The 13,305-nt window shown below is 45.3% G+C and overlaps 1 protein-coding gene across 1 annotated transcript; it reads right to left on the minus strand.

The window, feature by feature from the left end:
• Positions 1-1,173: 1,173 nt before the first annotated feature.
• Positions 1,174-4,316, minus strand: LOC308647889 (cAMP-responsive element modulator-like). Its single transcript, XM_081292411.1, has one exon. It carries the CDS (start codon positions 2,213-2,215, stop codon positions 1,928-1,930), a length of 288 nt encoding a protein of 95 aa, XP_081148537.1. The 5' UTR covers positions 2,216-4,316; the 3' UTR covers positions 1,174-1,927.
• Positions 4,317-13,305: the final 8,989 nt, after the last annotated feature.

Raw genomic sequence — 13,305 nt, forward strand, 5'->3', positions numbered from 1 at the left:
CCTTACTGTATATGCTACTGCCTGTTAGTCACCTAGTATCTGTCTAGGTTGTCAGATTGACTGGTGGTACCACAATGCTGTGTTAAGCAATCCTATTGTACCTAATAATGGCCACAAAGCACGAAAATAGTGATATAAAGGAGACACCAGAACGTAAAACAGGACAGATGAATTTTGGTACTCTGTGGCAAAACTGCATGTGTGTATGGGCTTCAAGGTCTTGGAGTGTATCCCCATGTAAATAAGGGAGGGACTACTGTGTCATTTCAGTGTGTGTGTGTGTGTGTGTGAGTGAATGGAAGGAGAGACGGAGGTCATGAACCATGAGCTAAAGCTTCGGGAGCTGATCTTTGCACCTTCTCTCCCTGGACAGGGACCATGCCTCTTCTTCCTAGGGATCTGTCTGAGATCATCCTGCAGGTCCTAAACTCTGGAACCCTGGGTCTCAGCTGCCTGAGCACCCTGTCTCTACCCCTGTGGTGATCGTTGTCACATATGCACTGCCGACTCCAGGATCTCTAAGCAATTCAGGAGGTCCAGGCATGCTCTGCCTAGTGTTAAGGACTCAGGCCCCACCCTTACCGAGCTCTCTCTTCCTCTCAGATGCTGGCTAAGTAAACCCCCTCAGTTCCCAGCTGGCGCAAGGGCTCCTTCCCACATAACCTCTGGCTGCAAGAGGATCAGAGAGGTCTACCTCTGCCCAGGGTGCACGGTGCTGAGGGATCCAGGCAAGCTCACACCCAGTCACGTGGAGGGGCTTGGGGTGAATTACAGGAGTAACCTCGTGTTCCCTGCCTTCCTGTGTCCTGTGTCTGTGCAGCCCCTCCCTTCCTGTGTCCTGTGTCTGTGCAGCCCCTCCCTTCCACAGGCGGATTTATTCCCCCTCCTTTGAATCTTGGCTGCTCTCGGGACCTGCTTTAGCCAATAGAAAGCAATGGAAGGGCACATGGCCTTCCACTGTAGCTCCCAGACCCCATCGCCACATGAGAATAAGTCAGGCTGGCCGGCTGGAGGACATCAAGCACACGCACAGAGTGAGGCCGCCCATTCATTCCAACAAGGCTTCATAAGCTAGCCCTGCTAAGATCCGAAAAACTGATTGCAGCTGAGACCAGAAGAGCCAGTTGCCTAAATTGCTGACTTGCAGAGTCAGAAAAATCATGAGCTAAATAATTTTTTTTAAAGACCTGCAAAAAGTTTTATTACATAGGACACTATTCATGACACAGAGATTGGGAACCGCAAATATGTAGCATTGGAACAAGTCTTACAAATATTTCATTTTAAGAATTTGTTACATACATTTTTTACAGTTTGTCTCTTTTTTAAAAAAAAAATGAAGTTATACCTAAGAGTTAACTACGTACAGGGAAGCATTTTAGGAATGTTAGAGATTAGAAAGTAAGATGAATGATACAAAGGAAAAAAGCCATAATTCTTGCCGGCTATATATTGTATTGCCTTCAAAAGCAACTGTACATGTTGTAATCAGTTCATAGTTAAATATTTCTACTAATCTGTTTTGGGAGAGCAAATGTCTTTCAAGGTTTCAAGTTCCTCTATAAGCTTCTTACTCTGCACTTCCAGCACTGCAACTCGACTCTCCAGACACGTTACATATTCTTTCTTTCAACATCGACATTCTTTAGCAGCTTCCCTGGAAAAAGTAGAAGCAAAGGGCAAACAAAACATTTTTTGTATGCTATTGACAAACAGATTGAAGTAAGCTTGGTAAATGTGAACAGAGTTGCATTCCAAATCCTGGAACAATATTCCCAATTCAATTTCAAACAACACTAAGCCAAACTGGATTCTTAGTTAAGGGTCACATATGTCCCTTCCACAAGTTCACATGGCAATTAGTAGAACTGGTGCAACGCCTGCCTTGATTAGAGTTTAGAGTAAACAAGGTCCAAGTCAAAGACAGTTACTCTGCTTTATGGCAATAAAGATCTTTGAGGGCCTTGAGTTCCTCGATGAGGGTCTTGTTTTGGTTTTCAAGCACAGCCACAGGATTTTCAAGACATTTGACATATTCTTTCTTCTTCCTGTGACACTCCTGAGCAGCTTCCCTGTTTTTCATTAGCCTCAGCTCTCCTTTACGAGTTGCTTCTTCTGCTAGTTGCTGGGGACTGTGCAAACTTCCTGGTGAGGCAGCCATCACTACACCCTGTGGCAAAGCTGTAGTAGGAGCTCGGATCTGATAAGTGGGCATGTCACCTGTGGCAGCTGAGCTAAAGTAGGAACTGAATTTTGGCCAGTCTGAGTATGCATATGAGCAGATTCTCTCTCTGCTACAGAATCAGTTATACTTCCATCCTGCCGAGATTCAATTGTTTCCATGGTCATTTGTCTTAATATATTTTTTTCCTGCCACATTTGCTCATTATTAAGACATTTGCAATCAATGCTTTGCTCCTTCTCCGTTTTCTTCTTTATTTATCCCGCCACGATGGGGATTTACGTAGTGGACCTCTTCACTGATTATGGACGCTAGGAGGTGGAGACACCGAGCCTGACCGCTGCTCAAGTGTGGCGCCGCCGCCCAGCAACCTGGTGCCGGTGCCGGCCGCGGCCCTAAATAATTTTTGGATCCACTAAATTTTGTGGTTTCTTATTATCCAGCCATAGCTAACTGACCGCATAACATGATGTGTATAAGACACTGAGAGGATCGTGCTATTTGACATGTAGGACAAAGCAGTCAAAGATTAACTCTAATGGTGGCTATCTTCAGAATTATATAGTTATAAATACCAGAAATTTGATTACAACTGGCTCAGAGTTCAGAGGACTAGATTGCCTTATTAAAATTAAAGAACTGAAAGAAAATATGTACATTAGTTTTTGTTGTGTTACTACAACAGAAGACCTGAGGCAGCTAACATATAAAGAGAAAAGGTTTAATTAGCTTACAGTTGTAAAGGTTCAAAATCCAAGATCAGGTGGGCCCCACTGGTTTGGTCTCTGGTTGGTGCAATCATATGTTGGAGCAGGCAGTCACATCTCGTGTGTGATCCTGAAGGTGGTAGGGACATGTGACAGTGCCTGCCACAGGAGCAGAGACTGGGGTATTTGGACTGTTGAGACCCAGATCACATCTTATTCCTGTAATTTACTCCAAGTCCTTTAATGTGTGTTTGGTGGGGAGGGAGATAAGGATACCTAATGATGCCCTTAGAGAGTACACCCCCATGACCTGAGGACCTCCCACTCAGTCATACCTCTTAAAGTTCCACAGTACCTCCCTGCCCTTCTGGGGACCAAGTCTTTACATATGGATCTTTGGGGGACACTACCAGAGTAAGCTCAGTAAAATTTGATGTGTCTCTTTCCATGTCCAACTTTATATTGTAGTTAAAAAAAAAAAAAGAACTACAACAAAATTACTATCCTAATCGTTTTTAAGTGTGCAGTTCAATAGCATTCAAGTATGTTCACTTGCATTGTTGTGGACAAGGTCTCCAGCATTTTCTCATCTTACAAATCTGAAACTCTGTACTATATTGAGATAATAATCCCCTCTCCCCATTCTCCCAGCCTCTGGTATCCACCATCCTCCTTTCTGCCTGTTTGAATTTGACTACTCTAGGTCCTCACATTAGTGGAAATCGACAGTTTTTGGCTTTTTGTGATGATTTATTTCACATAGTATAATGTCCCAAGGCCTAGCTTTGTTACAGTATGTGACAGAACGAACTTCCTTTTTAAGATTGCATAATATTCCATTGTATTTATAACTCACATCTTGCTCATCTCATTCCTCCATCAGGGAGCACTTGGGTTACTCCTACCTCTTAGCAATTGTGAATAGTTCTATGCATATTTTCTGTTTTGGAGAAAGCTCAACATAAAGCTGAGCTGAGAAGAGTGGGCACAGGGAAAACAATTTTAGAAGAAGTTAATTTATTCTGTGAGTCTTTACAACTGCTCTAGTTTTTTTTGACACCTTCCTCCCCAAAAAGACTATTTAATATAATTACTTGACAAGAATCAATCTTTTCTCTCTCTCCCTATATTTCAATTATGAAGCAATAATTTTAATTTTGAACAGGAATTGTAAAATAATTTTTTTAAAGACATAAAATATCTGAAGTGTTAACCACCATTGAAGACTGTCATTTGATGTCAATTAAAAAAAAAAAAACCTATGGGAGAAAAAAAAACAGTATTTCTATATTATATTGCAAACAATCATTCTTAAAAGTCGTTACCGTATATCAATGGTAATATACTTGTTTTAAAACGACACACCCTCCCATGGTCAACCCACACGATTGACACAGTGGTCAAATCCCAGCTGGAAAACGGAGGAGAGTGGCATCTCTCATTTTGTTGCTGGATCCTAGACCAGAGACTCTCCTGGGGTCCCAATGAACCGGATTCCGTCACCTTTCCACATCAGAAATCCGAGAAATCTGTTAGGTAGCAGTTAAGGCATGAGCAGGAGGTGAGGATTCTGAGAAGGTACTCAGTACAAAGCCTATCAGTTAATTGACAGTCCTGTCTCAGTGGTACCGGAAGGCCTGGCAAGACAGCTGTTTCAGGACTCTTGCCTGATCTCAGCCCCGTAGATGAATCTTCTTACAACTGGAGAAAAAGAGATAAATCCAGGGAGGACAAAGATAGGTTTGCTTAGCAGGGCCTAGTTGCTAAGACACCTTAAGCATGACCCTGCACAAAAATACAACCAGAGATTTCCAGGCTAGGAAAGGGGGGTGATCATCACTGATGATTGTGGGCCCCCTCACCATGAATTTTGCCAAACCAGTTCCAAATAGGACCTGTCAGCCAGGAAAGATGACCAAGAGTTGCCCTTTGATTGTTAGCTAGAGTAGTCTGTCCGTCCAGAGCCCACAGGTGATACTTGGGTGAGACCTAACAATCTCCCTCCACCCCATTAAAAGCTGGGATGTAAGTGTGAGAGGGCCCACCTCTCTCCCTGTGGGTGCTCCCCCCACCCCACCCCACCACCGCTGCTTTTTCTTCTAGTAAACATTGCTATACTTTTGCTAAGCCTAGTGTCTTGCCTGAAATCCTCTCGTGTGAAGACACTGTTAAGGTATGACTCCAAAATCCCAAATAGAACTCTGGGTCTTTTTGAAGTAAAGAAAAGGATTTCTTCTGGCCAGGGCCAAGACAGCAGACAGTAGGTGTGCTTCTGCCACCCTGCATGGGCACTAAGCCATCTACAGGGAGCGAGGGTTGCTAACTGCCGAGGGAAATTCTATTAAAAATAAAAAGGAAACATTGGCTCTACTTGAGGCAATTTGATTACCTAAGCAGGTGGCTGTTGTCACTACCCAGGTCACCAAAAAGGAGACTCTCTGGTCATCAAGGGCAATAATTTTGCTGATGAGACAGCTCAACAAGAGGCCCTGGACTCCAAACCAGAACCAGTCACCATGTTCCCTTTGGCCTTATATCCCCAAACCAGCCTTCCTTCCCTCCCACATCATCTGCCAGAAGAAAAAGAGAAGGCTAAAGAAAAGGGGGAACAAAAACTCAGAAGCTGGTGGGTCCTCCTGACTCCAGACCATGGTACCCTGAGCTTTGGGAAGAACATTAGTATTGGATTTATGTGCCACAACTCCTTGGGGGAAGAATCAACTGGCTGACTTTCTAAGACATACTGTATCCCAGGGCTAAAACAACGTCCCAGGACATCTCTGGGCAATGTCCAGCTGCCAACAGGTAAATGCCAAACAAGAAAGGTGGACCCATTCTGGGGTCTGCAATCGAGGAGAGCTGCCTGGAGATCACTGGGAGATTGGCTTCACCGAGGTAAGACCTCCCTCCAGTAGTTACACGTTTCTCTTTATTTTTTTGGATACTTTCTCAGGTTGGCCAGAAGTGTATCCAACAAAATTTCTTCTTCATAAAGTCCCACCAGGCTGTGAACTGCCTGTCACCAGAAGATCAGCTGTCAGGCCGGCATTCACTGCAGCGACTGGAAATTTCATTGCGCTGACCAGCCTCAAAGTTCTGCACAGGTTGAGCACGTAAACCAGACCCTCGAGTACCCTCAGTAGATTTACATTAGAGACAGTGCTGGGTGGCCAGTGCCTTTGCCTGTTGCTCTTTTGCATGCCCGATGCACCCCTTAATCTTTGAGATTATATATGGGAGACCAACCCTTCTGCCTCCCCGGGTTTCTGATATTAATTTGGCTAAAATCAGCCACCAGTCTCTTGTTAACTACCTTAAGTCTCTCTAACAGGTACAAGAAAAGGCTTACAGACTCTTCCTTCAGGAGAACCAACCCAGAAAGTCCACTGGTTTCCAACACCCAGTCCAGCCAGGAGGCAACGTCCCCACTTGCTTGAGACACCTGAAGGCTTTACAGTCAGTCTGGTTGATTTGCCCCTAGGCTTCACATCCAACCCAAAATGGAGAGAGTAAATAAGGTACCTCTACACATGAAGCTTCATGCGTCTCTTCATGGCTGGGCTCCAATTGGTCAGCTCCAATTGGTCACCACCGGGAATCCAAACCCCACAAAATAGCGCTCCCTTAAAGCCTGTGTCAAGGTGATTAGTTCTGCTCACTGTGCCGAGTTTCCCCTCAGGAGTGCTTGAGCCCACATGACTTCGGTTTCTGTTGTGACCGAGGCTCCAGCCTTGCAAGCCCCTTCTATGACTTGGCAGCTGCCGTTGGATGGCTTTCAGCCTCAGTCAAAGGAACACGGGTCAAGTTGGCCTTCCTGAGCTCACCTGGTCAAGCACAGCCTTGTAGTTGTGGAGGGGCTCAAGTGGGTTTTCTTCTGGTATCAGCCAGGTGGGGTTAAGGGCCCTTGTGGGGGCAAAGGTGAGTTATGGGTGGTCGTGCAACAAACTCTGATATTGAATAATACGACTGTTAGTCATCCATCTACCTAGTGCAACGTTTAGGAGGGTCTCTACAAAGTGTGGGGTTGCCACTCTGAGGGATTGTCCCAAAGTTAACTTATTGGCCTCTCTGACCATAAGGGCAGTGGCCATTATGATACATAAGCAGGAAGGCCATCTGGATGCTACCAGGTCCAATCTTTTAGATAGGCTATTGGCCTTTTTCAGGGTCAAAGATCTTATGTGAGGGGCCCTTTGGCAACCCTTGGCCTTTTTGCCACAAGCAGGTTGAAGGACTCAGTAACAGCGGGCAGAGCCAGAGCAAGGACCTTGACCAGGGCTTGGTGGCTTCAAAGGCCTGCGGTTCCTTCTTAGTCCATTTTAAAGGGCTAGTTCCTGTGGTGGCTTTAAACAAAGACCTTGCTAGTTCTGTAAAGGAGGCAATCCAAAGCCTGCAGTAACTGCCATTCCTAGAAGTTCACAGATTTGTTTCTCTATAGTAGGGCTATGGAGAGAAAAAAATCAGATTTATAGTTCACGCATTTTCTGGTGCCTCTAGGTCAAAGTGGGAACATGTCCTGAAAGCCTCTTGCAGCTTTTCAAGGAACAAGCTTCGAGCTTTGTTGGGGCCTTGGAGTACCTCAGTAGTTCTAGACAATTTAATGGGCTTTCTAGTAGCCCCTTTTAGTCCCCCTAACAAATGCCGGTGACAGGCATCCAAATGAACATTCTTTGCCCCAGAGTTAGGGTCCTAATCAGGACGGATGTCAGGAAGGGCCTCCTCTAACAATTGTTGTCCCTTGGCTTTGGTGCAACTGGCCACTGAAAGGATGGCTCTCTTGGCCTCCACCCTGAGGCAGTCCTGCTCATCAGAAGTGACAAGAGCCAGCAAGAGCTGCTGGCAATTGTCGCAAGCAGGCCTGTGCATGCAGAAAGTGGCCTCGAGGAGAGAAATGAGGGCCTGTGGGCGTGCAGAGAAAGGAGGATTTTGATTTTCCCAATTATATATCTGAAGTTGTCAAGGGGACATACACAAAGGCAGTGGTTCCGTCCCTTCCTATGGGTAGCTGCCGGAGGGGCAACATGGGAACAGTCGGGGTTGGGGGAGGAGTCGCACCTCGGAAATCAGCAGCAGGGGAGCCGAGAAGAGAGATGGGGGAGACACCACTACTTCCGTCAAGTGTGTATCTTCCTGTGAGGATGGGGGAAGTTATGTGCCCTTCTGGTGATGAAAGAACAGACCCAGGAGACCTTGGGGAAGACACAGATGAACGAGAAGGAATGTGGGGCCCATGAGGAGCATAGGGAGGTGGCAACATTTCATCCTCATCTGAAGGGGGAAGAACAGAGGCAGAAGGGTGCCAAGAAGACTCTTAGTTCTTGTCTGTTATGACCCTGGAAACCTCTGATATCCTGAAGAACCAGGACTTTGGCTGACCTAGGTGCATCCTTGAGACATTTTTGTAAACATTTTGGAGGATTAAGAACCAAATCTAGCCATTGGTCTGTATATGGGAACTGGTCAGGATGGCCAGGCCTGCCAGTTACCACATTCCAGACCTTCTGGACTATGACGGCTTCCAGAGAGCCCTCAGATGGCCATCCAACATTGAAAGTGGGCCGTTCTACCTCACACAGAATTTGGAGGTGCCCTGGTGTCACAGGCACCCCATAGTCAATGTGAAGCCCTGATGAGAAGTTTTTCAACATGTAGTTCAAAAGGGTCAAAAGACAGGACTGATTAGATCCCATGATAAGGCCAAAAGTTAGACCAACAGGCAGAAATGGGAAGAAACTGATAGGCAAAAGTCAAATTAGATAGTTGGTGGATCCAGGGGCAGTGAGTTGGGAAAGAAGAAGGTTTTCTCGCTGGAGCAACAATGAAGGAGCAATGTTAGGCAGTCAGGCAAGCATGTAACTACCAAAAGACAGTTATCCTCAGAAAACAGACTCTCCTCCATCCCAGTCCCACATCATCACCACAATCTATGTAGCGGAGCACCTGGGTCCAAAACTGGCATCTCGACAGGTATCCAGTTTATTTGAGACACAAGGCCTCACAATCCACCCAGCTGAAACACCTCTAAGGCTTGACAGTCAATCTGGTTGATTCTCCTCTAGGTTGATATTCAACCCAAAATGGAGAGAACAAACAAGATACCTCCAAACACACGCAGTTTTCTTTGTCTTCCTTCAAGGCCAGGCTTAAATCAGGCACCACATAGGATCCAAACGGGACAAAACAGAGAGCTCCCACAACTAGAGGGGAAGGTGCCCCTTTCTGTGGGGTGGGGGGTCCTGATGGGCCGAGAGGCACAGCCTGGACCCCAGAGGATATCTCTCTAGGGCTTCCCAATAGTTAGGCACTATTCCAAAATCCCAAATAAAACTCCGGGTCTTTTTGAAGTAAAGACAAAGGATTTATTCTGGCCAGAGCCTAGGGAGCAGAAAGTAAACAGTTCTAAAGCCTAAGACACTGAGCGTGGGTGAGGGGGCCACTTAAAAACACAAAGAAGGGGGACAGGAGAGGCAAGTACAATTACACATTTCAGAAAGTGTCACCAAGTTCTCAGAATTGGCACCTCCCCTACCCACTCAGGAAGTAAGCTAGCACCAGCTCCATAGTGTCAGGGTGCAAGTGGGTGGGGGTGTCAGCTTCTATGCAAGTGGACTCTTATAAGAGGGGGAGCCAATTTTGCGCAGGGTGAGATGTCTGAGCAGAATAAGGTCAGCCTGACCTAACTTCCAAATCAGCCCATAACAACATTAAGAGCTGAGAACATGATGCAGACTCTGGGAAGATTATCTCAGGTATGAGTTGATTTCCTGATCTCCTGATATAAAGCAGGTTGAGTTAGCACACGCCTGTAATCCCAGCAGTTTAAGAGGCTGAGGCAGGAGGATTGCAAGTTCAAAGCCAGCCTCAGCAATGTAGCAAGGCCCTGTCTCTAAATAAAATATAAAAAAGTGTTGAGAGCCACAGCCAAAGGGGCCCCAGCAAACTTCCAGCTGCCATCAAACTTCCAGCTGCCGGCTGATGATTGGCTCACAGCGGCTCCAGCAACATCTAGCTGATTGGCTCCTCTGCGGTGATGCTCATTGGGCTGTTTCCCTGCCCTTTCAGACCATGGAGCTGCTCATTGGGGGACTTCTTTGGCTCCGACCATGCGACCCAGCCAATCAGCCTCAAGAGCAGGAGGATTGTGGGAGGTGGAGAGGCTGGTGGTTGTGAGAGAGGCTTGTGGGAAGCTGGTGGTTGCAGTTGGGTTCTGAGGGTTTTTCCTGAGGAGCTGTTTTGTTTGGCGTGTGTGGTTCTAAAAATAAAGTTAGTTTCTTTTGACAAGTGGCTTCTGAATTGTGCCCAGCCAGACTGCAGCACTTGGTGGCTCTCACGGGGAGCGACCGAGGGTAAGTAACTGCTCGCCCCTGAGGGCAGGGCGAGAGGATGGGTAGTCATTCTAAGATTCCTCTTTTGTTTTGCTTCATTTTTGTTTTAAGTTGCCTGTCCCTGGAGATGAGTGAGACGGAAGAAAAACCGCTCACATCTGAGGAAAAACTATTTACGTCTGAGGAACAGATAGGGAGAAAGGACGGATGCACATGTCAGGAGGATAGAAAGGTTGATATAATGATTTTGTATGGTTCCATTTTTATTTCTGTCTCGGTTTTGTTTGGCGTCATCTTGTTGGGTTGTATTATAGTAGAAATACGGGATCAGAAATTAGTAAAAAACAAACCGAAAGACTGTTAAGTAAATTGTTAAAGGAAGGAGGCATCTCAGTAAAATCAAGAACAGTCAGGGCATACGTTGATACAATACAACAATGTAGCCCATGGCTTCTTAAGGAGGAGTTGTTAAATATATCACAATGGAACCATCATGGTGAAGATTTAAAAAGAATAGAAAAGAACAGCCCAGGGACTCTGCCAGTTGGCACATTGACATTGTGGGCGTTGGTATCTGGTTTGCTTAGTACAAAGCCTTCAGTTCAGACAATGGTAGAGGAAGGAGAAGACATATTGATCAAGTAAAAGAGAAGGTCTCTCAAGTTAGTCAGACAGAGGAAAAGATTCAAGTAAAAGAGAAGGTCTCTCGAGCTAGTCAGAGGAAAAGATTCAAGTAAAAGAGAAGGTCTCTCAAGTTAGTCAGACAGAGGAAAAGATTCAAGTAAAAGAGAAGGTCTCTCAAGTTAGTCAGACAGAGGAAACGATTCAAGTAAAAGAGAAGGTCTCTTGAGCTAGTCAGACAGAGGAAGAAAGTGTAAAGCAGAAAAAGCCATCAGGGGAAAAGTTAGAACAGGAGACTGCTACTTACACCTTTATATCAGAGGGCGTAAGTGTCCAACCAACAGCACCACCTCCATATGCTAGGAGGCTCCCAACCCCCACAGTTGATAGTTGGGATCCTGAGACAGGATCTCAAGTATTAATTAACATGCCCTGTATTTGAGGTAGGAGGGCAGCGAATTTACCATGGTTTAAATTTCAAAACAGTGAAGCAGCTAAAAGAGGCTGTAACAACCTATGGTCCTCAAGCACCCTTCACTGTAAGCTTGGTCGAATCCATTAACAACTTGAGCATGACGCCAGCAGATTGGGCTAATATGTGTAAAGCTGTGCTAAATGAAGGTCAATACCTGTAATGGAAGGTTGCCAATGAGGAATTTTGCAAGGAGACGGCTAGGTGAAATGCAGCAGCTGGTTATCCTCAGAGAAATCTAGATATGTTGTTAGGAAAGGGACCTTATGAGGATCAGCAGCAACAAATTGCATATGATCCTGGCGTATACTCACAAATTGCTGCAGAGGCGATTAGGGCATGGAAGACTTTACAAGGACATGGAGGTTTACAAGGTCAATTATCTAAGGTAATACAAGGAGCTAATGAACCTTACGCTGAATTTTTAGATAGGCTTATTCAGACAGCTACCAGAGTTTTTGGGAATACAGAACAAGCAATGCCATTAATAAAACAACTGGCTTATGACCAAGCAAATCGTTGGTGCAGAGATATCATTAGACCATGGAAACATGAAGATTTAAACACATATATTAAATTATGTAGAGACATTAATGAACAAGAGCAAGTCATGGCAGCTGCAGTAAAACAGGCTTTAGATGCCAGAGACATTAATGAACAAGGGCAAATTGTGGCAGCTGCAGTAAAACAGGCTTTAGATGCCAGGCCAAGAACATGCTACAATTGTGAACAAACAGGACATTTAAAAAGGAATTGCCCCATAGGAGGAGGGTTTAACAAAACTAGGTATCAAAGGAGTAGAATACCGGGTATTTGCCCACGATGCCGTAGAGGGAGACATTGGGCTAATGAATGCCGTTCTCAAACCACCATAGAGGGTACTCCATTATCAAAAAACGAACAAGGACCAAGTGTTTATCCATGATATCATGGAGAAAGGCATCGGGCTCCATTGCCAAAAAATGGACGGGGGGCCCAATGCTCCAGGGCCCAAAACCACAAATATACGGAGCACTGGAGGAAACCAGCAACCCCATCAGGGTAGTGCCCAGGACACATTGTCCATCAGATCCCTCATCAGACAAACCAGAGGGAGCGCAGGGTTGGACATCTGCGCCTCCGCCAGATCAGTACTAACTCCAGAGATGGGAGTTCAAATCATTCCCACAGGGGTGAAAGGACCTCTTCCCAAAGGAACAGTAGGCTTATTATTGGGACACAGCTCTTCTACTCTAAAAGGACTTATGATAAGTCCTGGGGTAATTGATCCCGATTATGAAGGTGAAATAAAAATTATAGCCAGTTCTCCAAAGGGTATATCAGTAATTTCACCAGGAGATAGAATAGCACAGTTACTAATAATACCAAGCCTACATGATAAATTTTCCAGTCGTGCTGTAGAAAGAGATTCCAAGGGATTAGGCTCCACAGGTGTAGATTGGGCTATGCTTTCTTTAAATTTAGATTCTCGCCCCATGCTAAAACTAAATATTCAAGGACATGAATTTAATGGGCTACTGGATACAGGTGCAGACCTTAGCATCATCTCTCGTCAAGAATGGCCAAAACATTGGCCATTACAACAAGCCACTCAAACGCTTCGAGGCCTAGGAGTGGTGACTAATCCCCATAGAAGTGCAATGGTATTAGATTGGAAGCATCCTGAAGGATGTGAAGGAACTATACAACCATATGTATTGGACCATCTTCCTCTAAATTTATGGGGACGAGATGTCCTAGATCAATTAGGTTTAACATTAACAAATAACATCAATCAAAATGAACCCACTATTATGGCTAGACAAGGTTTTAGGAAAGGAAAAAGATCAGAAAAACAAGAACAAGGTATAGCAGCACCAATACAAATAGATCAAGGAACAGACAGACATGGGTTGGATTTTCACAAAGGGCCACTGAGACGATAAAAATTACATGGAAATCAGAAAGACCAGTGTGGGTTCCTCAGTGGCCCCTGACTAAAGAAAAGATACAAGCAGC

This window comes from Spermophilus citellus (assembly GCF_964194105.1).
Source record: "Spermophilus citellus genome assembly, chromosome: 4".
NCBI classification, from domain to species: domain Eukaryota; kingdom Metazoa; phylum Chordata; class Mammalia; order Rodentia; family Sciuridae; genus Spermophilus; species Spermophilus citellus.

What these genes read in the sequence shown, in the direction of transcription:
- LOC308647889 (XM_081292411.1), bottom strand. Translation starts at nt 2,215, where the DNA reads ATGCCCACTTATCAGATCCGAGCTCCTACTACAGCTTTGCCACAGGGT.